At 35.7% G+C, this 26,147-nt stretch overlaps 1 protein-coding gene across 1 annotated transcript; it reads right to left on the bottom strand.

Moving 5' to 3' along the window:
* Window positions 1-8,415: 8,415 nt before the first annotated feature.
* On the bottom strand, window positions 8,416-22,811 carry LOC5573581 (sulfide:quinone oxidoreductase, mitochondrial). Its single transcript, XM_001654665.2, has 6 exons — window positions 22,511-22,811; window positions 22,250-22,355; window positions 9,368-9,793; window positions 9,099-9,308; window positions 8,851-9,037; window positions 8,416-8,792 (listed from the first exon to the last, which is right to left on the bottom strand). The coding sequence occupies exons 1-6, from the start codon at window positions 22,612-22,614 to the stop codon at window positions 8,488-8,490; spliced, it is 1,338 nt and encodes a 445-aa protein (XP_001654715.2). The 5' UTR covers window positions 22,615-22,811; the 3' UTR covers window positions 8,416-8,487.
* Between the last annotated feature and the right edge of the window lie 3,336 nt (window positions 22,812-26,147).

The following is a 26,147-nucleotide window of genomic DNA, read 5'->3' as shown; positions in this document are numbered from 1 at the left end:
TTTCACACAGCAATCGAATATTCCCTATTCATCCATAAAAATTCAAGACCCAACGACTATGAATACGAGGAAGCCTTTGAACACAAATCAGCAGACTATGAAAAAAATAAATGTAGATTAAATTGTGTAATTGGCAAGAAATAATCAGAAATGAAATAAATATCGAAATTGCTGCTTACATATTCAATGAAATTGTACTAGAAATCATAAAACAAGAAGTTCCTTCCAAAAAAATATGGCTAAACCTCAGTACAAAAAATCCAATATGGTATAACAACCACATAAAAAATCTGAAAAATCGGAAGCAAAAGGCACACAAAATTTAAAAGAAACACTAGAGAGATGAAAACTTAGCAAAATATTTGGACATTTGTAATCAACTGAATCTTGCCATCAGTGATGCTTTTGAAAAATATATTTCAAAACCTGAACTTGAAACACAGTCCTGTCCAAATAACTTCTTCAATTACGTACAAACAAAACTAAAATCTGACATTATTCCATCCGTTATGCACTTTGATGAAAATGGAGGTGACAACTCAGAAAAAAATTGCTATCTATATGCAATTTTTTTCCAAGAAATCTATACTACATTTTCGGAAGAAGACCGCGATCGCAATTATTTTGCGTTTTATCCGGAATTTTCTAGAGAAATTGGTGTAAATCAAATCCATGTGCGGGAGATTTCAGACGCTCTTATGAATTTGGACGCTTCAAAAGGTCCCGGCCCTGACACGATTCCATCAATATTTATGAAAAATTTAGCAAAAGAACTAACAGCGCCATTGTTTGGGCTTTTTCATAAATCCCATGAATCCTGAATCTGCCCAAAAATATGGAAAAGCTAATTTTTAGTGCCTATCTTTAAATCTGGCCGAAAATCTGGCATACGTATTTATCGTGGTATTGCCATTATCTCTTGTATTCCAAAACTTTTCGAGTCAATTGTCAACGAAAAACTATTTCTTCAAATCAAAAATAGAATTACTGACACACAACATGGCTTCTTTAAAGGTCGCTCGACCTCAACAAATTTACTTCAATTTGTTGACTATTCGTTGAATGCAATGGACAATGGAAACCACGTAGAAGCTCTTTATACGGACTTTAGCAAGGCATTTGATCGCATAGACATACCAATGCTACTTTTCGAACTACGAAAAATTGGAATCGAGCCAGGACTGCTGAAATGGCTTGAATCGTACTTAACTGACCGCCAACAAATAATAAAATTCAAAGGAAACAAATCAAAACCAATTCAAGTCACTTCGGGTGTCCCTCGAGGCTGTCATTTGGGACCTCTTCTTTTTATTATGTATGTAAACGACATTTCCTTCATTTTCAATAAACTCAAAGTGTTAATTTATGCCGATGACATGGAGCTCTACCTGGAAATAAGAAATGAAGAAGACATCAATGTGTTCCGCAATGAAATAGAAAAATTCTACATATGGTGCAAAAAAAGCCTATTAGAACTGAATGTAAAAAAATGCAAACTAATATCATTTAGCTGAAAAAGAACAACACCACGAATTTCAATTTCATTAGGAAATCAAAATGTGGAAAAATGTGAAAAAGTAAGGGACTTAGGACAGTGGCGTAGCTAGAGTTTTGGCCCGGTGCGGAAGTAGATTTGGGGGCCCTCAAATAGAGATTTGCAAAATATGCCTTTTATTACCGAACTCACACGAACCTTCATTATTTTTTCGAAAACGTTTAATATTTGGAAGAATGTTTCGTAATTAAAAGGTCAAAACATATTCTGCCGGTTAAAATTCATCCGAATGACGGCGTAGTATTGCGCTAATCATGTTTTTTTTTTTTGCGATTTCTGATGCAGAGGCAATCAAGAGAAAATGTTTGATTTTATTATAGATATTTTCCAGGAATTCCCAAAGAAACTCGTAGAAGTATCCTCGTAGAAAATTTTTAAACAGACCTTGTAAAAAAATATGCAGGAATTCTTCTGAACACAGTTAAAATGAAAATGTAAAATTAAGTTAATTTTCATGCACATATTTGGAAAATAAAATTCCATCGTCATTTAAATGTACATGAGTTGCATAGAAATGACAAAATGTGTAAATTTATGCGTCGTTCAATTTAACAAGGAACACACTCGTAATGTTTTGTTTTGTTTCCTTTTCTTTTTGTTCCAACTGTTTTGCACTCCCATAATGAAGTCGAACGTTACGTAACGTAACGTAAGAGTAAATATCTCTATCCTTTATTTGATCATGTTTTATTACTCAACAACATAATTACGTCGTTTATTCAGCTGACACAATAAACTATCTTAATCCACACCGTGATCTCGGTTTTTGGAATCTCCTGCATAGTTTGGTGGATGCAACTACGATGAACTCTTGCAGGAGGCTCCCTAACATTCTTTTTTCAATCGCTGGGTGTGGGCATCAAACAAACTTTGAGATCAATGATGAATGTGGATTGAATTAGTTAGTTGCCTTCAAAACACGCTTTGGATAGCTTATTATTTATCATCTCGAACATCTTTACTACAAATTAAACTTTTTCTTTTCAAAAATGAGAAAGATTGGATCGCTAACAAAAATGTTTGCGGCCACCGATGCAGCCATGTTTGATTCTCGGTTCAGATGTCGGATTGAAATTTCAACGATCGTGTAAATTAAGAGTTTTTTCAGCTGAAAATTATTATTTATTTCTACACACGTCGGATAAATATAAACTGGCAAATAGAATAAAATGGATGAATATACAATTTAATGTTAAAATACATGCTTTGAATGTGTGCATTGTTTTAATCTAAATGTCAACGAAACTGATGATTCAATTGCTTTTCTTGAGCATTTCTTGCAAGAAATTTCCCACGCATCGAGATAGGCGTTTACTTTTCTGTTGAAGTGCATACTTCCCATTTCAGTAGACTTCAGTTTACACTACATTGAAATTGAAATTTTTCTGTGTAGTAATTGACCAATCCAAAAAGGGCTCAATGGAAAAAAAATGATGGACGGATCTAAAAAGATTTCCAGTTATCTAAAATAATCAAACTTCAAACAAAAAAATCCTTGGATAAACCTCAAGGAGTATATTTGAAATAAGTAAAATAATTAGTGAAAGTATCCCAGGTAAAGGAATACTTGGGTAAACCACGGGTTTTCTTGGCCAAGGGAACGCCAAGAAATCCCTTCAAAGGATTTCAGAGGAAAATGCTCAGAGGTCTCCTTAATGGAATTCTTGCTTGAAACCTTGATATATTCATAGCATGATTCCTGTAGGAATTCTTGAAAATTCGGGTATAAATTTTCGGAATCTCTGTGGAAATTTCTTTAAAAATCCCTTGATGAATATAGGAACGCCAGATAGATTATTACTATCAATATTAGAGTAAATTTAGAAATAAAGCATTTTTTTCCAAAATCACTGAAAAATCCTGGTGTCATTGCACAATGGACCATCGACAATTTAGCCGGAAAAAAGTGTTTTCTCTGTTCTCGTCGATTTTAGACGTTCGATGTCTTCAGAGAAGTTATTCGTAATTGAGTTTTGCATCTTTTAAGAAAAAAGTTGAATAGGGTGGCCCTCATTTAAGTTAAAATTTTGACTCAAACTTTTTTGTTTGATGAAATTTGTGGCTGCGCTCTTCTGTAAACTTTTAGAAAATGTTATTTTGGACAACTTTGTCGAAGACACTTTTGATCTAACTCTTCATTTGAGCTAAGTAAATTGATTTTGAAAGTTTTAACTTAGGGTGGACCCAAAATATCAGTTATTTTGATCTAACTTTTTTATTTTCAGTTTTACGTGAATGTGGTTTCCAAAATAGTTGCAGAGGAAGTAGAGATACACATTTTTGCTGAACATCGCAAGTTTGTAATACTTGTGATTTTGAAGTTATAAGCAAATTTAAGTGAAAGCCTATGAAATCTTTAGATGCCCACAACTAATGGAGTTGGTTCGATAAAATTTTTCTTTTAGTGGCATTAGAAAGGTCATACAATAGGCAACATTTGCTGCAAAAACTGGGAGAAGCTAATTTTTATAAATTGAGAAAATTTACTTCAAAAATACACTTAATAAACTCAAAATTTGCTTGTAACTCACAAAATTTTAAAGTTAACGGCATGCTGTCTTCAGCGAAGTTGTAGAATTTAACTAGATCTACAACTTTTTTATATCGAACTTTATGGAGAAATGTGATACAAAAAAATGTTGAACTTATAATACATTTCACTATTACTTAATACAAAATTATTCAAGTAGTAGCAATATTGTACTTTTATTCTATCAATAATTTTTCAATCCTGCAAACTTTTTGATAACCTTGGTGTAGTGGTTAGAACACACGAATCTCACGCCGAGGACCTGGGATCGAATCCCATCCCCGAGATAGTCACTAAAAAAAATAAAAAATCAGTGACGACTTCCTTCGGAAGGGAAGTAAAGCCGTTGATCCCGAGATGAACTAGCCCAGGGCTAAAAATCTCGTTAATAAAGATAAAAAAATATGTTAGATTATTCCACCATTTTCACAGTTCTGTACCCCAGGACACTATTGTATGTATTCAGTCACAATAATAGCAGTCACAATGACGAAACATTTGAAGATTCTTAAGTTGCATTGGCACCATTTAAAATTTTGAATTATATGTGAATTAAACCACTGAGTTCTGATAAAATAATAATAATAATATCATAATACCATACAAAGTTTACAACAGCAAGCATATGAAAGCGACTACTGATATACTAACTTTATGATTTGTAATAATAAATATAAGGTGACCTACATCTTAATCGTATTATCATTTCTTCACATTTTGTATCACATTTCTCTAAAAAGTGGTGTATGGGAAAGTTGTAGATCTAGTTAAATTCTACAACTTCGCTGAAGACAGCATGCCGTTAACTTTAAAATCTTGTAAGTTACAAGCAAATTTTGAGTTTTTAAAGTGTATTTTTGAAGTAAATTTTCTCAATTTATAAAAATTAGCTTCTCCCAGTTTTTGCAGCAAATGTTGCCTATTGTATGACCTTTCTAATGCCACTAAAAGAAAAATTTTATCGAACCAACTCCATTAGTTGTGGGCATCTAAAGATTTCATAGGCTTTCACTTAAATTTGCTTATAACTTCAAAATAACAAGTATTACAAACTTGCGATGATCAGCAAAAATGTGCAACTCTTCTGAAGACCACATTCACGTAAAACTGAAAATAAAAAAGTTAGAACAAAATAACTGATATTTTGGGACCACCCTAAGTTAAAACTTTCAAAATCAATTTACTTAGCTCAAATTGTTTATTTATTTACTTCATCTTCGGCCAACCAGGCCGTACAGACTGTTTTAAAACGTATCAACAATACAGAAATCATGAGTAAATTACAATCAACTTAGAACATATGGATCAGAATCACTTTTCGGCATTGAACAGGACAGCAGTGTAGGCAAAGTACATTAAACAGATCGTTGGCTTATCCGATTTGAGGGCCGCCACGCAGAATTAGAGATGTCTCGAAATTCCCGGCAACGTACTCCACTCGGCCAGTTCGAAATCTTCAAGGCAGCATCACGAAACTGAACATCGACGGTGACTTTGAATGATACATAGTTGAGGTTGGATATGTTCATCCATGCAGGTACCAAACATTTAACATGATGCACTTCCGAAGCTTTTATCGATTCGCAAACCATCTCTTTCAATTCATGTTCAGTAACGTCCGGTGCGATGTTTGATACATGCAGATGAAATTTTTCGTTATTCGAAATACGTTTTTCAGGGTCGATCGCATTTTGTTTCGTAGAAGAGAGAGGTGACGAATATTTGTCGTTGGAAAAATGCAGCTGAGAGAATGACGTAGATGGATCCGGATCTGTTGTAGAATTTTTTGCTATTTTCGATAAACTTTCACTGATCCGTTTCACTTCGGTTTTTAAATCATCGATTTCGCTCCTCGTAGCATAGCTGTTAGCTTGGTTTTCGCGGAAAACCTTCTGGAAACGAGCATGTTGGATTGCGTCCCTACATGAATCGCACATCCAAAAAATGTTTTGGTGCAAACATGCGCATCCTTCATCGTAGGATAATCCTACGCATTTTGCATGAATATAACGTTGGTCCTCGCAGATTCCTTCGCCTGACACAACATTATCTTCCGCAACAATTTCAATCGTGCATACTCCGCAATGCTGGATCATTTTGGTTCGAAGCACCCCACAAGCTTCAAAAACAGACGGCGTTGTGCGTTGACAAAATCGATGATCAAAGCGTTCACGTACGAAAAAACAAACTGTAGCTCTTAAATCAGTTAATCAGATGGATTATTCTAGTTCGTTTGATAGAGCATACAAAAACACGACCGACGGTAGCAATATCGATGATTATCAAGCAATTGGCACTACGTAATTAACTAAAAAACAAGCAGCAAAACTATGCGGTGCAAACGACAACAACACTTATGTGATGGACGAAGAAGAGTTAGATCAAAAGTGTCTTTGACAAAGTTGTTCAAAATAACATTTTCTAAAAGTTTACAGAAGAGCGCAGCCACAAATTTCATCAAACAAAAAAGTTTGAGTCAAAATTTTAACTTAAATGAGGGCCACCCTATTCAACTTTTTTCTTAAAAGATGCAAAACTCAATTACGAATAACTTCTCTGAAGACATCGAACGTCTAAAATCGACGAGAACAGAGAAAACACTTTTTTCCGGCTAAATTGTCGATTCGGTCCATTGTGCATTGTTAAGAACTTTCTACATGAATGCGCTGGAAAATGTTCCCTGGATTTGTTGCAAATGTTGATTCTGAAAAAAATCTAGTTTATTTTTTGAAAAAAATCCTGATAGAATTCCAAAACGAATTCTTGGGAATGTTTTCTCGTTTTTTTTTTCAACGAAATTTTAAAGGAATCTCTGGATACGTTTAATATAAAATGTTGGTAAAATCCATGACAATATTTCATGAAAATGGCTTGGAGAAATTACTTTTTCTTCGGATATTTTTTTTGTGATTTTGAGCTGTATTTTTTTCCGTTGAGTCTACTCAACAACTTCAAAATTGGAATCTAAGCTCACTTAAGTATCGGGGCCTCGGCTCACTTTGCACCTTGTTATAAAATAGTGAAAACAAGGGGCCCCTGTACATCGCTGATCCAAGTTTCCTCCAAAATGTATTCTTGCCATGCTCATTTTTTGGCATCTTACAAATTTTCAGTTTCCTACAAGCTATGTCGAACTTTTAATACTATACTAACCTTCATTGCGATTTTGGGGCCCCTAGAAGATCGGGGCCCGGTGCGGACCGCACCCACCGCACCCCCCTAGCTACGCTACTGACTTAGGAGTAATCTTAGACTCTAAGCTTTCTTTCGTAGACCACTACAATACAATAATTCACAGGGCTGATAACATGCTAGGGTTCATAAAACGCTTCTGCTACAACTTTTATGACCCATACACAATTAAAACTCTATATATTGCATATGTAAGATCAATCATGGAATACTGCAGCATTGTATGGTCTCCTTTCTCAATCACACACGAATAAAGATTAGAATCTGTACAAAAACAATTTCTACTATATGCTTTTCGTAAATTAGGTTGGACATCATTTCCACTTCCACTCTACAAAGCACGCTGCATGCTTATTGACATACAAACTTTGAAAGAGCGGCGTGAAATCGCAAGAGTTTCATTTGTAAATGATATAGTTTCGCAACGTATTGATTCTAAAGAAACCTTATCAAAATTAAATTTCTACGTTCCTTCTAGGCAACTACGAAATCGTAACTTATTCTTGACAAATCATCATCGAACAAATTATGCCAAAAACGGGCCTCTAAATCAAACGATGGCCATTTAAAATCAATACTGCGATACTATTGACTTTACCATGTCTCGACAAAATCAAAAAATATACTTCAAATCCATTAGAAATCGCAACACATAAAATAAAACAAAATGAAATTAACATTACTTACACTACACTTTCTTTTTCAATGTTTTTTTTATAAATTTCATAATTTCAGTATTAAGAAATAAAACAAAAATATGTATATGTAAAATGTACTAGTCTACGCCGGTTGACGAAAAAGAAAAATAAATAAAATGATAATAATTAAAAGTGTAGTTGGGTAAGATCGCCCAAATATTTCTGGGACAATAATTGAATTTGATTTGTTTTCAAAAGTGATATTTAACTGGCCTTGATCTTCTAGACGTAGAGAAAGCATTCGAAAGTATTTGGGAAGAAGATTTATTGTTTTCTGACAAATAGTACATTTCAGATTAATTATCCAAGCTCAAAACTTAGCTGAGTATAATACAGCTCGTAATGTAAAAGTTATCATTTTGCGGCAGTTTGGGTTAGCTAATAATGAAAATTATTTTTAACTGTAGGTTACGAGATTTTGGAAGGTGCACATCTTTCAATTGTAATGAATAATACTAGAATTGTTGCTTTATTATATCACACATAATTCATAAACTTGAACGAAAATAGCCTTACTTCAAGCTGAAATGCATAATCTTTCTGGCGAAGCCAGGTCCGTTCCACAGACCATTCAACAGCAGGTGCCAATATAGAGGCGGCATCAAGTCTTTCTTCATATAAAACATGGAAATGCGCTCCTTACTCTGATCGATGGGGAACGTTTCCAGCGGGGTCAGGCTGTAGTCGAACTCAGCCATAATACAAGTATTGTATCCAGTGACCAGTGGACAAGAAGCATAACCGTTGAATACTTGCGATGGCTTGACTCCATTCATTACGGCGATCATGTTCTTATAAACAACTTGTGACTGAGCGGCTGTAATTAAACTGGAATTAGTAAACAGGTAAGTGAGCTAGTTTGAATCCACACAGACCAACAGACGCAGCAGTTTTCGAATTTGGAGAAGCAGAGCAATCTCCTATGGCGAAAACGTTGTCATATCGCACGTGCTGCAGAGTATCCTTGTCCACATCGACGAATCCAGTTTCTGTTACAAGATTTTTACACGCTGCCAACGCATCAGGTGCACTCATGGGAGGGGTAACGTGGAGGAATTCATACTAAAAAATGATATTTTAAATAAAATATTCTGGGTCCTAATTGTGATTGCATTAAACTCACATCCGTGGTAAACGTTTCCTCGGGTTTGTCCAGGTTCTGAAATACTGCTTGGTTCTTGTCGGGGATGACTTCGATCAGATTGGTGCGGAGATTTACTTTGATGTCACGTTTTTCAACGATCTTCCACAGCTGATCCGCGTAATGTTTGACTCCAAATATTACCGGAAGTGATGTGTTGTAGATCACCTTTGCGTTTTGTCTTTTCTTTGACTGTTGGAAATATTTACGTTATACAAACTGCGAAAAAATCCAAATTATGATCAAATTACCTTGCGCAAATAGTGTTCTCCAATGTACAAAATCTTCTGCGGTGCACCAGGGCATTTGACCGGAGAGTTCGGATACGTGAAAATGGCATTTCCAGACTTGAACGCCTGCAGTGCCTGGTATGTGCGATCGACGTATTTCGGTGAGTAGTTGGAGCAAACTTTGCCCTTGGGAATGGACAAGGCGTCCACCAGGCCGGGAATCTTGTCGTAATTCAACTGCAATCCGGTGGCCACCAGCAGGAACTCGTACTCGATCTTGTCTCCGTTTGCCGTATAAACGGTATTGTTTTCCGGTTCGAACTTTGCGGCGGAATCTTTAACCCACTTTGCGAGTGTGGGCAGAACTTTAGACATGGGACGATAACTGTCTTTCAGTGTCTTAATTCCTCCTCCAATCAACGTGAACATTGGCTGGTAGTAGTGTTTCTGTAAAATATAACAGACAATTCATTTTTGGGTAAATAGCCATATTAAAAATAACAAGTTTACAGCAATTTATACTTATTTATTTATTTATTAAATTATACTTGTAGCCCTTAAAATAATTCTTCAGTTGGATTTTGTTGTTGTTCACATGTTACATGTAACTACAGTTAACTCTCCCTTACTCGATATTGAAGGGACCATCGAGACAGGGAGGTATCAGCTAGGAGCTATCCAAAGGACCATCGAGTTAGCCATGAAAACCAACGTTTACTATGGACCAATGCACACATTCACTATTTGACGTTTGAGCAGGTGCCGTGTTACTTATGTAGCCATGGCAACGGGTGAATTAGGCACCGCTCAAACGTCAAATTAGTGAACTCGTGCATTGGTCCATGGACCGATGCACGAGTTCACTGATTTGACGTTTGAGCGGTGCCAAGTTCACGCGTTTCCATGGTCACATAAATAACATGGCACCGACTTTGGGCCTTTTTCGACCTATTTTAAAATACAAATCTTTATCAACTTTTGATTGGAATAACCCATCCAGTTCTAATTTTCTGACAATTATTTTTTTGTGAGAAATTTCATTTTTATGGAAACAAAAGTTTTGAATGCCCCATGAATGGCTTCCATGAAAATAGTTATAAATTGTCACTTAGAGTCAAATTCAAGTTGCTCGCAAAAATCAGTGTGTTGACCGATTTCAGCTCTATTGAGCTCAATAGAGTCCTAATTACAAAAATATCTTGATTTTATTAAATAATACGATAAAACGTGTTTTTCTACTATTTTGACAGTTTTTCCCGCTCAAATAACAGCTATATTACACTTAAATTTTAATTTTAAAGTGGATCAAAATCAATGTGCTCTGTACCACATTGGATCAAAATCACTAAGTCGACAAAAATGCCACAGGGGCTCCACATTTTTAAACAGGGGTTGTTCTTATCTAACATTTCGGAAGGAACGCGGAAAACAAAATACACCCAAAATTTGAGTTTAAACCAAAATGACAAAATTTGAAAAAAAAAAACGGAAAAGAATGTTTTTAAGCTTACACCAACGAGAAACATTTAAAAATTGAGTAAAATGTGTTTCTGGACTTAACTTCAGCGTTTGGTACTAAAATTGGGACAGGGGTTTATCTATTACCCTATTGAAAGGCATATATGTCTAGTTTCAGAAACCCTTTAGGAGACCAGGAGTTGGTCACTGTGGTTAGTGGGAACCTGCTAGATCTGAAAGAGATCCGTATATTGACGACCTTTAAATGTGTACTAACCTTTTTTATTGAATTTATGGGTGGGATTATTAGAGTATGTTTAAGAGAAAAAAAAACTATTAATTAAACATTAACACTTCACTTTTTGCAAAAAAATAAAATACTAAAATCACAAATACCTTTAAATTTCTAATATGTTGCTTATCTTGACAGATAGGCCTATTTCGTCTGTGACTTACAGAATTCGAAATAGGCCTAACTGTTAAGATAAGTAATATATTAGAGTTTAAAGGTATTTGCTCGCCTTACTAGTGATTTTAGTATTTTATTTTTTGCAAAAAGTGAAGTGGTAAAGTTCAATTAGTAGTTTTTTCTCTTTAAGTTTGTAGGGGAACCTGATCCAATTTGGACCCCGTTTTAATTAGGACCATCAAGCATTTCTCAATACTGGCGCTACAGTAAAGATCGTGTGTACCGTTTTTCTGCTCACCGTTTGGCTTAGATCAAACGCAATAAATTTGACGCCTTCCAGTCATTTCGTTTGCTTTTTATATTAGTTTGTTGTTTTAAAGGGCTAAGGTGTACAGTCAGTTGGCGTTATTTCCAAGCTTCTGTAAGCGACAATAATTCTCCAATCTCTGTGCTATTATATAATCGTATCTTCCTAGCCTGAGCTTGCATCTGGCCATATGGTTTTGATATGTCTATGCACTGTTTGTGCTCAATTAGTTTAAAAATCACAAAATGTGTGCTGGTCCAGTCAGGACCTTTTGACATGGTTCAATACGGACCTCTTGATTTTCAACGAGCACTCTGTCTGAAGTCAAGACTTAATAGAAAATCACAAAAGTTGTCTTCGAAATACAATAGACAATAGAAAAAAAATTAAGTACAATAGACCACCAATAATTGAGGAACCAATAAATCAGCTTCTTGAAAAGCATCTCTATCAATACTACAGCCAAGCCGTATCCAAAATAGCTAAAAAAAACGTTACAAAAAACGTTTACGAGTACTGAGAACAATACAGTCCATTTTCCCCTACTCGATATTCTGTGTTTTAGTTCCCTGACTCGATATTCGATATAGTGTACTTTAATCAATAAATATAAGGCGATAATTCTCCAACTTGATTTTCCGAGACTTCGAGTATGTTTGTTGTCCGTTTTAGTTTCAAATACTTGTTCACCTTTTCAACCCGATATTTCATAGAAAAGTTTCAATGTGTTGTAAATTTTCAATATTCAACGGTAAAATGACATTTTCGAATGTATTTTGTCAAATTAAAAAAAAACTCTAAAATTTGAAAATATGTGTACCATGCCCACACAGTTACGGATCACCCACAGTGACGGATCACTTTGGCGTTCAACATCGGATAACTCGCTCAAAACATAAACGTTGACGTTAAACATATTTTTCCCATGTCCCAATGTGTCCCAATAGTATGGTCTTCTACCATTTGTAATGTTGAGCACAACACTCAACCGATAAATAACGGTGTTTTTGACAAATGTTTAGTTGGTATCACACAACTATCATTATATGGTCGTTTTCTGTAAGAAGGCCGTCAGCATCCATAAGCTCCCACAGGTGGTAAAATTTAAATGTTGTAGCATAAAACATGCTCGTTCGCTTTGATTTAGTATGAATTCATCTCTGGAAAACATTTTTCTTGATTGTTCATTCTAAATACCGAATATAAGCACTTCTAACTAGTGATCCATAATATGGGCCAGGAAATTATTGTCTACCATTTCAAAATAATGTGGATTTCTTTCATTTTAAGAATTGGATTCGATATTTTCAGACAATAGCACTAAGGATTAAACTCATAAAACATGAAGGTTTGTAAATTTCATTTTTTAGCACACAAAAATGAGTGGAAAACTTGGTGTGGAGCGAAAACAGTTCATGTCTCAGTTACTACAATGCAGTATCACAAAAAAGGGCATTTTACCCTTGTTTCCAGCTCTAACACTGCTATTTTTTTGCAGTTATATTTGATGCATTGTTAACTATCGCCAAATCATGCAATACAGATGCATTGAGTTGAAAATCTCTTGATTTTGCGCACCGATCTGTAATATGTCACAATTTGCTCCATAATATAAAAATTGATCCAAAATATGGTTTTCAGAAACCGATACAATTTTTAATTTTTATCAGTCTTCTAAGATCATCCTTTTACTCCCAGATTTGAGCAAGGATTCAATCCCAGGATTAAATCCCTGTCATGGAGCTCAAGGGCAATCAACCTAATGAAAATGAAATGCTCTTCATCTTGAATACAAATGTTTGACGATACGTAGGGGGTTAGGACACACGAAGCCTAAAAATGGGAAATGAAGTAGTAAGAAGACAATAAAATTATATCCGTGATATGAAACGTCTAATAATTGTATAAAACCACTGTTACAGTTAAAACCATAAAAGCATAACTGTCCCATATGGAATTAGTAGGCATTGAGAAAATAGCACTCAAAGTTTAAAGTTTGTCTTCTCATACAAATTTTCATAATTTTCTAGTACATTTTTGCATGTCAAATTCATTTGGCATCACCGCACAGATAACTCATCTTGCTACTATTGATCAGCAAAAAATATTCCAATATGGGACTGCAACAACTTCATATTTGTCCACAACATTTTCAAACAAAGTGTGTGTATTTTTATATGCGTCGTAAAGTATATGTTAAAACATGAATGTTGCGATGAAAAAAGGTGTTGGTTCGAAAACCCATATGGGACAGTTATGCTTTTATGGGCAGTGTAGTCAACTGCAAGTTGGCTTTAATATTAGTCGTTGAGATTCGTGTTGAAGTGAATTAAGTTAAAGATTTGACTGTCACAGTACAATTTGTGCTGAATATCTCATGAATCCATTCCAAAATTCCTGATTGTATCTCTTTTATGCTCTGTTTAATAGTGATCAGTCTCATCGTCCCATTTACTTTAGAAGTCAAAATGGTCAAAATGCTAACATAAATTGACGCAAGATCTCCAGCTCGTTGCGTGTTGACATCTTTTAGAAACTTGTCAAACCGAAATTTGCAATCAACTCTGAAGAAAATATCGATGCTAACTCGATTCTTTTTACCGACCAACAATCGATCAAGGATTGAATCATGGGATTCAATCCTCTCATACGCATTCATTGATGCCTGGATTTGAACAACACATGCGCACGAAATAAATCCTGCTCTGATGATTTTGAATCTCAGCAGCTCTCGGAGTGGGATTTTTTGAAGACTGATTTTTATGCGATCCTATGTAAATATTACTCTCAAATAGTTTACTAAACAAAGTTCCAATTTGAAACGATTCTATTTGTGCTTTAAAATTACAATTTTAAGTTTTCCATGTTGTTTTATTGAATTTTATAGGTTGGACTCCACACTATTTGATCCATAAATGTGGGGTCGTGGTACTTCATCTCGATAGCTTTCATACACGATAGTCCGTTCATAATCGAGTCAGGAAGAGTTGCCTGTACCCAAATTTGAACAAGTTTCTGATATTTTTTTTAATGAAATCCATGTTTCACTTAAGCTTGTTTTGACTCGATTTTTTTTAATTTAATTAAATTTTTTTAATTTAATTTCTCACACATTGAGTTTATTTTTTATGCTCTCGCTTACAGAAAAAGTTCAATAAGCTCTGATACCAAACAAATTTGAGTAATTGAGACATTGCAAATAACGATAAAATATAGGTTGGTCAGAATTAGAACATGGGGGGTCCTACTTGGAACAGGGTTTTCGGACCTTTTGAAGAAGTTGGTTCAAACGTGTCTAGTCATGTTCTGGCAGGTGCTATCACAAAACTCTCTGAGAGAAAAGAATCAGGCTTTCACGCAAACATAAACCTTTAACGCCGTTCATCATGCTGAAAAATTATGGCCAAAAAACTGTAACTAGGTCCGAGTTGGACCATGTTCCCCTAACCAAACAAATAATCTATACCGTTTATATATATTTTTTGTAAAAAATACGTTCATTTGTCGATATTGGTTATAAAAGAATTGTTAACATTGAAACTGGAAATGTCGATCCATTAAACTGCCCCTCTTTGCAGTCCCATGTTGAAAAACATCAAACTGAGAAAAAGACGATTGAAATGTAGAAACGATTTCGCTTCATTCTGAGTCTCAATTTGGCCTAAAATGTGTTAAATTTTTACATATCACTGTTCGTTCAGTACACGAACAAACCTTATAAATTTCTTTTGAATTCAAGTTGAAAATTTGCCTTAAAATGCAGAAAAATCGTAGCGAGACTGTTATGCGATTACATACAATATAATATTCCAATGTATTTGCATACCAGTCCCATCATGTCCATCGGCTCGTTCGACAGCTACAAAAAAACTCATTGTTATTAATGCACTGGTTGTTTCATTTGCTATTTATGTTCTTTGGCCGTAAAAATTAGTTATTATAGTAAGTCAACTCTCCGTAACTCGATGTTAAGGCTACTATCGAGTTAGGGAAATATCGTGGAGATATATACACCAAATCAGGGTAACTTTGGTTAAAGGGACCATCGTGGTATCCATGAAAGCCCACATTTACTACACGTTTTATAACTCGATATCGAGATACGGAATAGCGAGTTACGGATAGTATACTGTATGTCCATAGATGAATCACCAGATAAAAAAAAACATCGGATTGAATGCTTTCTCAAAACACACGTCATGATGTAGAATGCACTCACAGTCATGAGAAACTCAGATGATCATCTTTTGGATAATGCGGAAATGGAATCTGATGGAAATGATTCGAGATGTTCCAGAACAACCTGATTCAGGACGAATCTAGCTAATCTGTTATATGGGAGATCCAGAATGACGAAACAAATTTTTCAGGCAACTTCTGTAAGCCTTGACCGCAGGCTACAGTGGCTCGTGGGATGTGCCGAGCCAAAGTCTTTCTGTATTTTCCCAATAAGCAGATGAAAAAGACGATAATTGCTGATGGGGTGTATATGAAAATCTTACTTTCGCGTTGAAAAGATTTTATTTTGCACACTTACAGCAAGTATTCCTTAAGGTGAAGATGAATCGAAGCCAAAGCTCAAAATTTTAAGAGCACGGATCTGGAAAACCAAACATTCATTTGAGCTGAAAACCTAATCGATTGATCACCACCAGCTAGTAACCAATCGATTAAGTTTTCAGCTCAAATGGATGTATGGTTCTCCAGATCCGTGCTCTTGAAAATTTGAGCTTTGGCTTCGATTTATCTTCACCTTAAGTCAATTTTACCAGTTATCGAAAAACGCAAAAATAAGTTTTAGTTCGATATTCCACAGCACCCACAAAGAATCATTACAAAATTTAAATGAAAAATGTAGAATGAACTTTATTTTATTTTATTTTTTGTTTCTCATTTATTTTTATTCCCCTCGTACCATCCAAATGGTTGACTACGGACATAAAAGAAGATAAATATTTGTATAAGCCTTATCTAAAATAAAAATCTGTAATGCATTGTGATTGAAAATACATAATTTATGTGTGATATCCACTAATTTAAAAATATTGTCGAAACAATGTTATGTATTCACACATTTACAATGCCGTAAGCAAGTGTATATTAAATACAGTCAAACCTCCATGAGTCGATATCTGAAGGGACCATAGACTCATGGAAACATCGAGTCATGGAACAGAATTGCTTTGTAAAGCTGTTTGCGCGAATCATCATAGTTACCATGAAATTTTGTTTAAGTATGGTTCCATGAGTCAATATTAAGACATAGAACAGCGACTCATGGAGGTTTCACTGTATAATTGATTTCCCATTACTTCGTTACACTTCTTCTTCTTCTTCTTCTTTCTGGCGTTACGTCCCAACTGGGACAAAGCCTGCTTCTCAGATTAGTGTTCTTATGAGCACTTCCACAGTTATTAACTGAGAGCTTTCTTTGCCGATTGACCATTTATGCATGTGTATATCGTGTGGCAGGTACGAAGATACTCTATGCCCTGGGAATCGAGAAAATTTCCTTTTACGAAAAGATCCTCGACCAGCGGGATTCGAACCCACGACCCTCAGCATGGTCATGCTGAATAGCTGCGCGTTTACCGCTACGGCTATCTGGGCCCATTACACATGTAGACTAGAAGTGGTACCCATCCTGAGCCCGACCACTATACGGACTTTGATGTGACTGTTATGCGAATATTTTCAAGATGGGACAACACAAGTGAGGTTTGTTTTTGTACAAGTTAGGAACAAAGGCTACTTTTTTAGCAGTTTTTATCGATCTTCTGACGATGTTGAGTTGATTTATGCAAAAAACGCAAATCGGTCAAAAGTCGACATGGGACTGTTATGCGATTATGGGCAGTAAAGTCCATGCGAAACCGATTCCTTGAGACCCAAAAGGTGGCCAATCTGGACAATTCGATGAAACTGGTACAAAATCTAATATATTCCACAATACGGGTTTCTCCGATGGTCATTCCTGGGTCATTACGGTGGTCAAAGAGAACAAAAGTAGTCATACTCCTATGATTGAACTAGAAGAGTCACAGGTATTCAATATCATGAAGTTTGAACAGTCGCATGCCTAGTGATTTAAAAATTAAAATATCCCACAATACGGCATTTCCGGTGATCTTTCCTGTGTTGTTTCGGTGGCATTGGCGTAAATAAGGGGGGACTAGGGGCCGATATTTCCAGGGCGTGTGCTCCAGTATTTTATTCCATATTGCAGACATTTTTATGCCAAAATATCCATCAACCGAATAGTACCGATTTGAATTACGTACACAATATAGCGATGGAAATTTACAGGGTGTCCGCAAATTATCCGTACTAACTTTGAAGACCTGGTTCTATACAATCAAGCATAATAAATTCAATATTCTTGCATGGTTTTAAACATTGGCTTATTATATTCTTATTAAGTAAGTTTGACACAATTCCGATTTCAAGTAATTGCAAAACAAACCCAAATGTATTGAGGTGTCTTAAAGGGAGCTGTTTTCCAAACTTTATGACGGAAGAGAAATGTCCATAGAACTCACTGGATTTGAACCGTAAAATTTTCTATTTCCAGTCTAACTTGAAGCCACTAACCTGTAGATTACTTCAAATAATAATAGGACATTTGGATTCATCTCTTTTAGGTTTTAGGGATAACACATCTCCAGTAAGACTAGCGGCCCTCAGGAAAAACGTCTCCGAAAAATTTAATTTTGCCTATCTCAGTGACAAGCAATCATTTCGAATTTTTTTAAAGTTGTATTTTGTGTTAACATATAGATGTTGCATAAAAGGTACATTGGCATTGATTTTTCATTGTTTTCAATGCGAGATCATCTTTCCAATATTTTGCTGTTCGGATAATTTGCGGACACCCTGTACTATTCAAATGTTTCAGGTTTCCGGAACCGGGTATAAATACGGAAATAATTTGAAAATCTCTTTTCACAGTCCCCAGTCCACAGTCCACAGAATGCCTATTCAACCATATAATCGGTGCAGGTTGCTCGTTTGGTAACGAAACTACAGGTCGTCAAGGTAAGAGACTCGAAAGGTTTTGTAGCAGCTTCCCGGTGGCCACAGTTACCAACTACAGGTCTCCTGGAGGGTTTCTGAAACTATACATGTGTGCCTTTCAATTCAGATCCAAGCCCAACAGAACCAACATCGGTCAACACGAGGTCGGACTCGATTATCCGGTGACTCGATTATCCGGGATTCGATTATCCGGAAGTTTAGACTCGATTATCCGGAATTTGTTTTTTTATGTTCTTGTTTTTCAAGTGTTATGCATAAATCTGAGATAATTTGGTATTGCAATATACAATGGTTTTGCAGTTTTGAACGCATTCAAGTAAAAAGGGGTTTGAAAAAGTGTTTTTTCCGTATGCTGATCGAAAAAAAAAAAAATGCTTGTAAAGACTCCTACTGTTCCTAGAAATAAATTCTGGCTACGCCACCGCATCATATAAATAAGACAACGAAAAATGATAATATTTAAGTTCTTTTATCGAAGATTTCAATTTTTTCTTAGTGATTCGATTATCCGGAGTGAAAAAAAAAACGATACTCCGGATAATCGAGTCCGACCTGTATTTTAACTTAAGTATTGTAAGTAGATGAAAAACCGAATTTCGTGCTATACCATTTAATTCTACTAGAGTTTGTATTTTCTGACAGATACGCGTATTTTGACCTCAACTGTAAGGCCGTCTCGTTTTAAGTCGTAAGTCGAGTCTAGTACACGGCACTGAAGACGGCCTTACAGTTGAGGTCTAAATACGCGTATCTGTCAAAGAGTACAAACTCTAGTGGAATTAAATGATATAGTTTTAAATTCGGGTTTTCATCATCTTATAGGTGTTCCACTAAAGAGCTCGAAGATTTATTATTAAGGGACAAGAACCCATCATTCAGTCATCAGTAATCATCAGAAATGAAAAACCAGTATTTTGGTTCAAATTCAAAGAAATCTTCATGAACATTTATTACCGCATTACCGCATAGCTTTCGAGTAAAAAACTGGGTTTAGACATTATTTAACCGACTATGGTTCTTTTCCTCTTAATGGCGCATACAGAGCCGGATTTACAAATGAGAGGGCTCGGGGGCCTTTCTACAAAAAAACTTTTTTTCATATTATAGGACTATTTTGAATTTTGATAAAATGTTTGATGCTATTTTATAATTATTTGCATATGTTTCTTATGTTTTATGTGGCGTGAAATTGTTGATTAAGTGTTATCTGTTTAGATGTTAACTAAATAAATGAATAAATGAAATCATATGTTTTATCCGACACATTCGTGTTTTGAACATATTTAGGTATTATTGGTATCTTTGATTCAACTAGTTTCTTCTAAATGTTGTTGTATGTTGCCACATCCGCAATAATGATATAAATGTACTGCACAAGAAAGACACCCTTGAACACAGGAATATTTTTGTATTACTTCGATTGAATATACTGATAACAAATTAGGCTACAGATATTTTAATGAAAATAACATCCTCCCTCAGATCCATAGCCCCCTAAATAAATGCTTGGTTTATAAATAACCACTTATGTTTATCATAAGGATCTTTAACAATTCTAAGTAGATGATGAGTGACAATGCAAGTCATGGTTGGATATTTTGAATTGGAATACTCGTTCCTCGTTCTTTGAATGGTAAACAAGATGAGCTGTTTAATTTTCTAACAGCTAACAAAATACATGAGCAGTTAAAAATAGATCCACATATTTTTGTTTAACGAAATAACCGCCCGGAGCATGTGGTGGAGTGTATCATCATTCAATCCTCAACTTTTTTCGTCATTTGAAACTTAAGTTTTTGAAACTTTGGGTGTTTCTTTTGTAACACAGCTAGGTAAATATACTTGCTGCTCATTTGGTAGTTTAATGCTCTGGGTTCCAAATTAATTTGCATCTATCTGACTTGATGACTTTAATGCCAAACATCACTGGTGAAACAGTTCGCAAGGCAGGTCCAACGGCAGAATTTTTTTCGATGAGTGCTCCTCAGGATATTTCTCAATTCAATACCCTGATAGCTCAACTTGTTTTCCACGTCTAGAAACCCATTTTCGATTGATTTGGTCTTAACCCTAGGGTCGATTATAAAATTAAAATTAAAAAGAATAGAACATTTCCTGTTAAAGCTGATGTTCCTCAAAACAGCATATTGGGACTAATATTATACAATATTTTCCCATCTTACTTACCTGAGTTATCTCAGGGTTTTTAAAAAAAAAAAATCTTCGTTTGTGAATGACACAGGCCTCCCTGCCAAAGCCGTGTCATTCATCTGTAGTAGATTGCAAAACAGTTTGGATATTTTTTCTTCATGCTTACACAAATGGAAGATTTCTCCTAAAGCTTCCAAAACTCAACTAATAATATTCCCACATAAACAAAAAAAAACACTTTATTCCAAACCTTGAAGTAGATATGTTGTCACGATGAGAAAGGTTGCAATAAATTGGTCAGATGAAGTTAAGTATCTAGGGCTCATGTTAGATAAAAATTAACTTTCAAAAATCTCATTGATGGCGTTCAAGCCAAATGTAACAAATAAATAATGTATCTGTTTCCACTTACCAGAAAATCGAAACGTCGTCTTAAGAACAAAGCTTTCGATCTTCAAACAAATTGTATGGTCGGCCATGTTGTATGCTGTACCAATATGGATTAGCTGTTGTAACACCAGAAAGCAAGCTCTGCAGAGGATTCAAAGTAAAATTTTGAAAATGATTCTGAAGCTACCTCCCTGGTATATTATTAATGAGTTACACAAAATATCCAATGTTGAAACAGCGGAACAAATGTTGAATAAAATTATTTTTTATTCTCCACAAAAATCGTTGCGATTTCCATGGTCAAAAACATGCAATCATGGTAAGAAAAATAAGCATTTTTTTGAGAAAAGTGCTTTGAATTACTAGTATTTTAACTCAATTTAACTAACTGACTATTAATACCCAATCAAAGCATATTGATTTTTAATCAACGAATCTAAACCAAATAGTACTCTGAAAAAAAAGTCACAAAGCTTGTGCAAATTTCAAATTTCATTGAAAATTTGTCTAATACGTCTAATTTTTTCTCCTTTTTCAATACTACATTGTAGTGTTAGCATTCAGTCATTCTCTTTTTACAATAACAAACACACAAAATATAGCATCATAAACGTTCGCTCTTGTGTCTCATGTGACCAAACAAAATACGTTGAATTTGTAGCGATGAACAACATACTCCAACACATACACAGCACGCCGAACTGTTACAAGAGAGCTTCAAATTTTATGGCTTTCGCAAAGATGTGATTGCTACCACAAAACGAACGAAGGAAAAAATCAGTTTACCAAGTCTCACCATGACTCAGCTAAATCTCCCTTTTGCGATCAGAGCTGCGCACTGCTGCATCGTGAGTTTGCCCTTAAATATCAATTAACGCCAGGTCGATAACTATGGACAACATTTTTCAAATTCATGATTCGAATAAGAACTTCTAGGTGAAGCATGCGTGAACGCAGCAGTCAAAGATTTTCATTCGTTATTTGAAAATACGCTTATCGATGAATTATTTCGTGAAGAACGTAACCGATAGCCTGACAACAAGTAGGCGTGTTCGCTATCAAATGTTCAAGTGACTAATTGATAGAAATAATACTGACGACAATTCCCATGTGTGATATAACTTATGGCACAAGTGGTGCACTTGGTTCTTACGTCTGCAGGCTCCAGAATGGTGACTTTTCCCTCGCCCAGTTTGCTGGACAGTTTTGCAGCCATAGCGCATCCACCTGCTCCTCCTCCAACCACCAACACTTTGCACCTAAAAATAAATTTACCATTATTCTTAAGGTGCATCAATAAATAACTCATGGATCACTGTTCGTAAATCATTGTTTTATGCGAAACAGAATCCAGTAGTTATTAATGGTATGTTATGTTTGGGAAACTTATACAAAATGTACTATGATAGCATACTTATGATTATCATTGTGAACGGAGGAAATCGCAAAACCACGAACAGCCACTTCAGACTTCAATGCACCGTTTCTAAGTATATTGCACACTCTAAGCGAATACATCTTGCGTTCGGTTACCGGTATTCTTAACTGACTGACAACACAAAATAGCACATATAGATCAACAATCCACGAGTAAAAAACACTTGCTCCTGCTACCACGACACTGCAGCAAACACTGACAAGTGACACGATTATTTTTGGTAATTTATAAACACAAATACAGCAAAAGCTGCCGGCGAAAGCAACAACACTTCGACTTCACAACAGCTGGGCGATGTTTTAGGAGAGAATCGTAGCAATCATGGTGATTGGCGACTCTCGATACCAAAGAAGGCGTTCGTAAATTACAAAACAAATATCTAAAAAACGTTCATTAATTGTATCACCTTAAAAAATGATAATATTACATTTTCCATTATAACTCTTCATGTTCAGGCGCTCAACAAATATTTTATGAGTAGTTGCAACTTTCAACCTTCCCCTTATGAACATGACGTACTATTAGAGTGCACCCTAATACAGATTAAAATTTCCTTGAATTCCAAAATCTCTTGGATGGGTTTTAAAATGTCTATCGCATTTTTCGGCAATCCGTTTTGTGGATGTGACCTGCAGTAGATAACCTACTCAAACATCTTGAAATAAATTGGAAAATATCACATTTTTAGTGTGTGCGTGAATGACCTTAACCTTGTAGATATGTGCCATTCCTAAATTACGTAACTTTGGAACTTTGAATCCTCTGAAACATGTTGTGTGTAATGCTTGCATATCCACTCACATTTAGAAGATGTGTTTTTATGAACAATCCCTATACTCTGCATTTGTGTGCTTAAATGAAATGAATCAGACTTTCGCAACACAATTTTCGACCACAGATGGCGTTAGCTGAAAGCTCAAATTATGCGGGTAAGCGTTAGTATGTTTAGAATATATAACGTTAGGATCTATCTGCAGTACATTACATTCTGCTACTTGTTGAATAAGTTAAGCTTCACTTAAGCATTTTAGAATGAATAAAACAGTGGTAATGGTATAAACTTATTTTGGAAGCGAGTATCTATGAAACTCCAACAATTCTTCAGGCGAAGTAGACCGTCATTGAAATTTATACGCGTCGTTGATAATTGTTGATGAATCACGTCATAATTTTGGATTGAAAACAATCAGTTTGTATTGCACTGACGCTTCTGAAAAAGTATCAGCATACTTTCAGCATGTCAGCGCAAATAGTGATACTTTTCCGGATCATTGTGTACTACGAAGACTGAGTTTTATCACTTTGAGATTACAAGCTGCAATGTCAATATGGCTTCGAAAACGAATGACGGGCTACTTAGCCTCTAGGACTTGTAAGAATATAACTGTTATTTTACTTTTCGAATTACCGTATTTTCAGTCTTACGAAGATATCAAAACGCAACGTTTCTTCAACGTAGTGCTTGTGGGCTTCGTGGCCGTGCGGTTAGTGTTACCAAGCATTTAGCTGCATCGAGTTAAGAGGTGCGGGATCAATTCCCGCTTCAGCCGGAAAACTATTCTTCAGGAATGTATTTCGACTGTGCCACGTGCCACTGAGCGTTACATGCTAGTCCGTCGTCTAGTGTGGTGCTTCCTTCAAAGGGCAAATCGTCCACTGGAAGCATCCCAGTGAACCACGTATACGTATCGTATAAGGGCTGATTCACAAATTTCATAACGCTGAAGGGGGTGGGTGGGTATCCTCAAGATGTTACGGCTCATACAAAAATTGTAGAATATTCATACAAAAAGCGTTACGAGGGGGTGGGTGGGTGTCAAAAATGGTAATTTTTGGCGTTATGAAATATGTGAATGAACCCTAAGAATGTGTGCCAAAAATCTCATATTCATACGTCAAAAATCAGAATCGCACAATATGCCAAATCAAAACGAATAAATGTTAACACAAATTGTATATAATTCTCCACTACGATTCATTGTCGACAAACTTTGTTGACAACAAACCATGCCGTAAATAGTATAATCTAGAATCGCGTCAAGTTGTATAAACTGACAGATCATATATCAATGTAGACTAGCATCAAATGAAATCGCAATAACTTAGCAAAATTTGCCACCCGAGATTGGTATCTTCTGGCGGTGGGCTTCAAAGAACAACAAAGCGTGTGTGTCTGGCGTTCGAGTCTCGAGTTTTTTTATTTTTATCGGAATTTTGTTGCATCGTATTGCTGACCATGGAAAGTCTGAAAAAGTCGTGGGAAGTGCGTATATGGCCTCTACTTTGGTGTGTATATAGCATTTTCATGCATTTTATACGAGTGATTTGATTCATATATAATTATGTATAGCAAAAAATATACCAGCCAAAATGTTGACTGGGGTGTAGTGTCTTTTTTAACAACCATTTCTTTCTCAGTTTTTGTATGGTCCTGCCTAGCTAGTCCGTGGCTCTTATCCTTGAGTTTTCTTCCAATCTTCTTTCCAAAATTCTTGGCCTGCTGTTGGAAATGGGAGACCTGCTCGGGATGAATGCTGCTGCTGGTGTTGTTGCAGATACTGTTGCTGTTAGATATCGGTATTGATTGAGGCTTGAATGCTTTTCTATCGCTATTAAGCAATTATTTTGATGCTAATCTTCGGTAGATTCACTACGATTGTGTTGAATATGATGATTGAACTATTGAATTATTGTAAAATTAATGATTACTAATTGTTCTTTTCAATTGTTGATTCCTCTGGGTTGGGTTACACGACGTGTTTATGCTGGTAAGATCGATTGCTGTTATTGCCGGGTGAAAATTTCAGTAATGCCTCTACAAATGTGTGTATTCCACGAGTTGGGATGAATTGCACGGTGGATTCAGACCTCCTCAATATTTGTCATACAAACATACAAAGTATTTGTGCACGTGAATTGAGTAAGTTTGATGAATTTATATTAGGGGTATTCACTTAAACCTGCGTAAAATGTAATTCTGCGTATCTCCCACTACGAAATATTTCGAATGAAATTTTCCTTTTATTCATGTTTGACAAAGGAGAACAATGATCTAGTTACCCGCTGTAAACGTCAACCATTCATTTGAAAGGTTGTTGTTCAGCCCAAAATAGATTTGATTTTTTCAGGATCAATTTGGTTTGCAAGCACTCACCATTTCGCTTCTTTTTCAGACGGAGGCAAATTACCCAAACAAGGGTAAGCTGTTGTCCTGAGAGAGAGGAAACAGCTCACTGACAACTGGCTTGTTTTCTTGGCTTCTTTGATTTCTTTTCCTCATGTTTGGGTTGTGCACAATGGTTCAGAGAGCACAAACTGGATCAAAACCATTTTCACATCCAATTTGTTATCAAAACGATCATAAAAATGAAAAAAATCAATAGCAATTTGAGTCCAATCGACAATATTTGAATATTCAACGGTTTTATATGCGAGCGCACAGGAAAACAACCTGAATATTCAATCGCATCCAGTCTTAGTTTGGCCAAATTTTGACGGTTTTTCGCGCTCTGCCCTTCGAATGTGCGGTTTTCCAGTGACAGTTGATGACAGGTTTCCTTGACTTTTGGGAGCTCGCAATCTAAGCCAGCTGTCTCCTCTCTCTCAGCTGTTG

This window comes from Aedes aegypti, chromosome 3 (assembly GCF_002204515.2).
Source record: "Aedes aegypti strain LVP_AGWG chromosome 3, AaegL5.0 Primary Assembly, whole genome shotgun sequence".
In the NCBI taxonomy this organism is placed as follows: Eukaryota; Metazoa; Arthropoda; class Insecta; order Diptera; family Culicidae; genus Aedes; species Aedes aegypti.
Note: the sequence above shows the minus strand (reverse complement) of the source record. Positions and strands in the feature narration are given on the sequence as shown.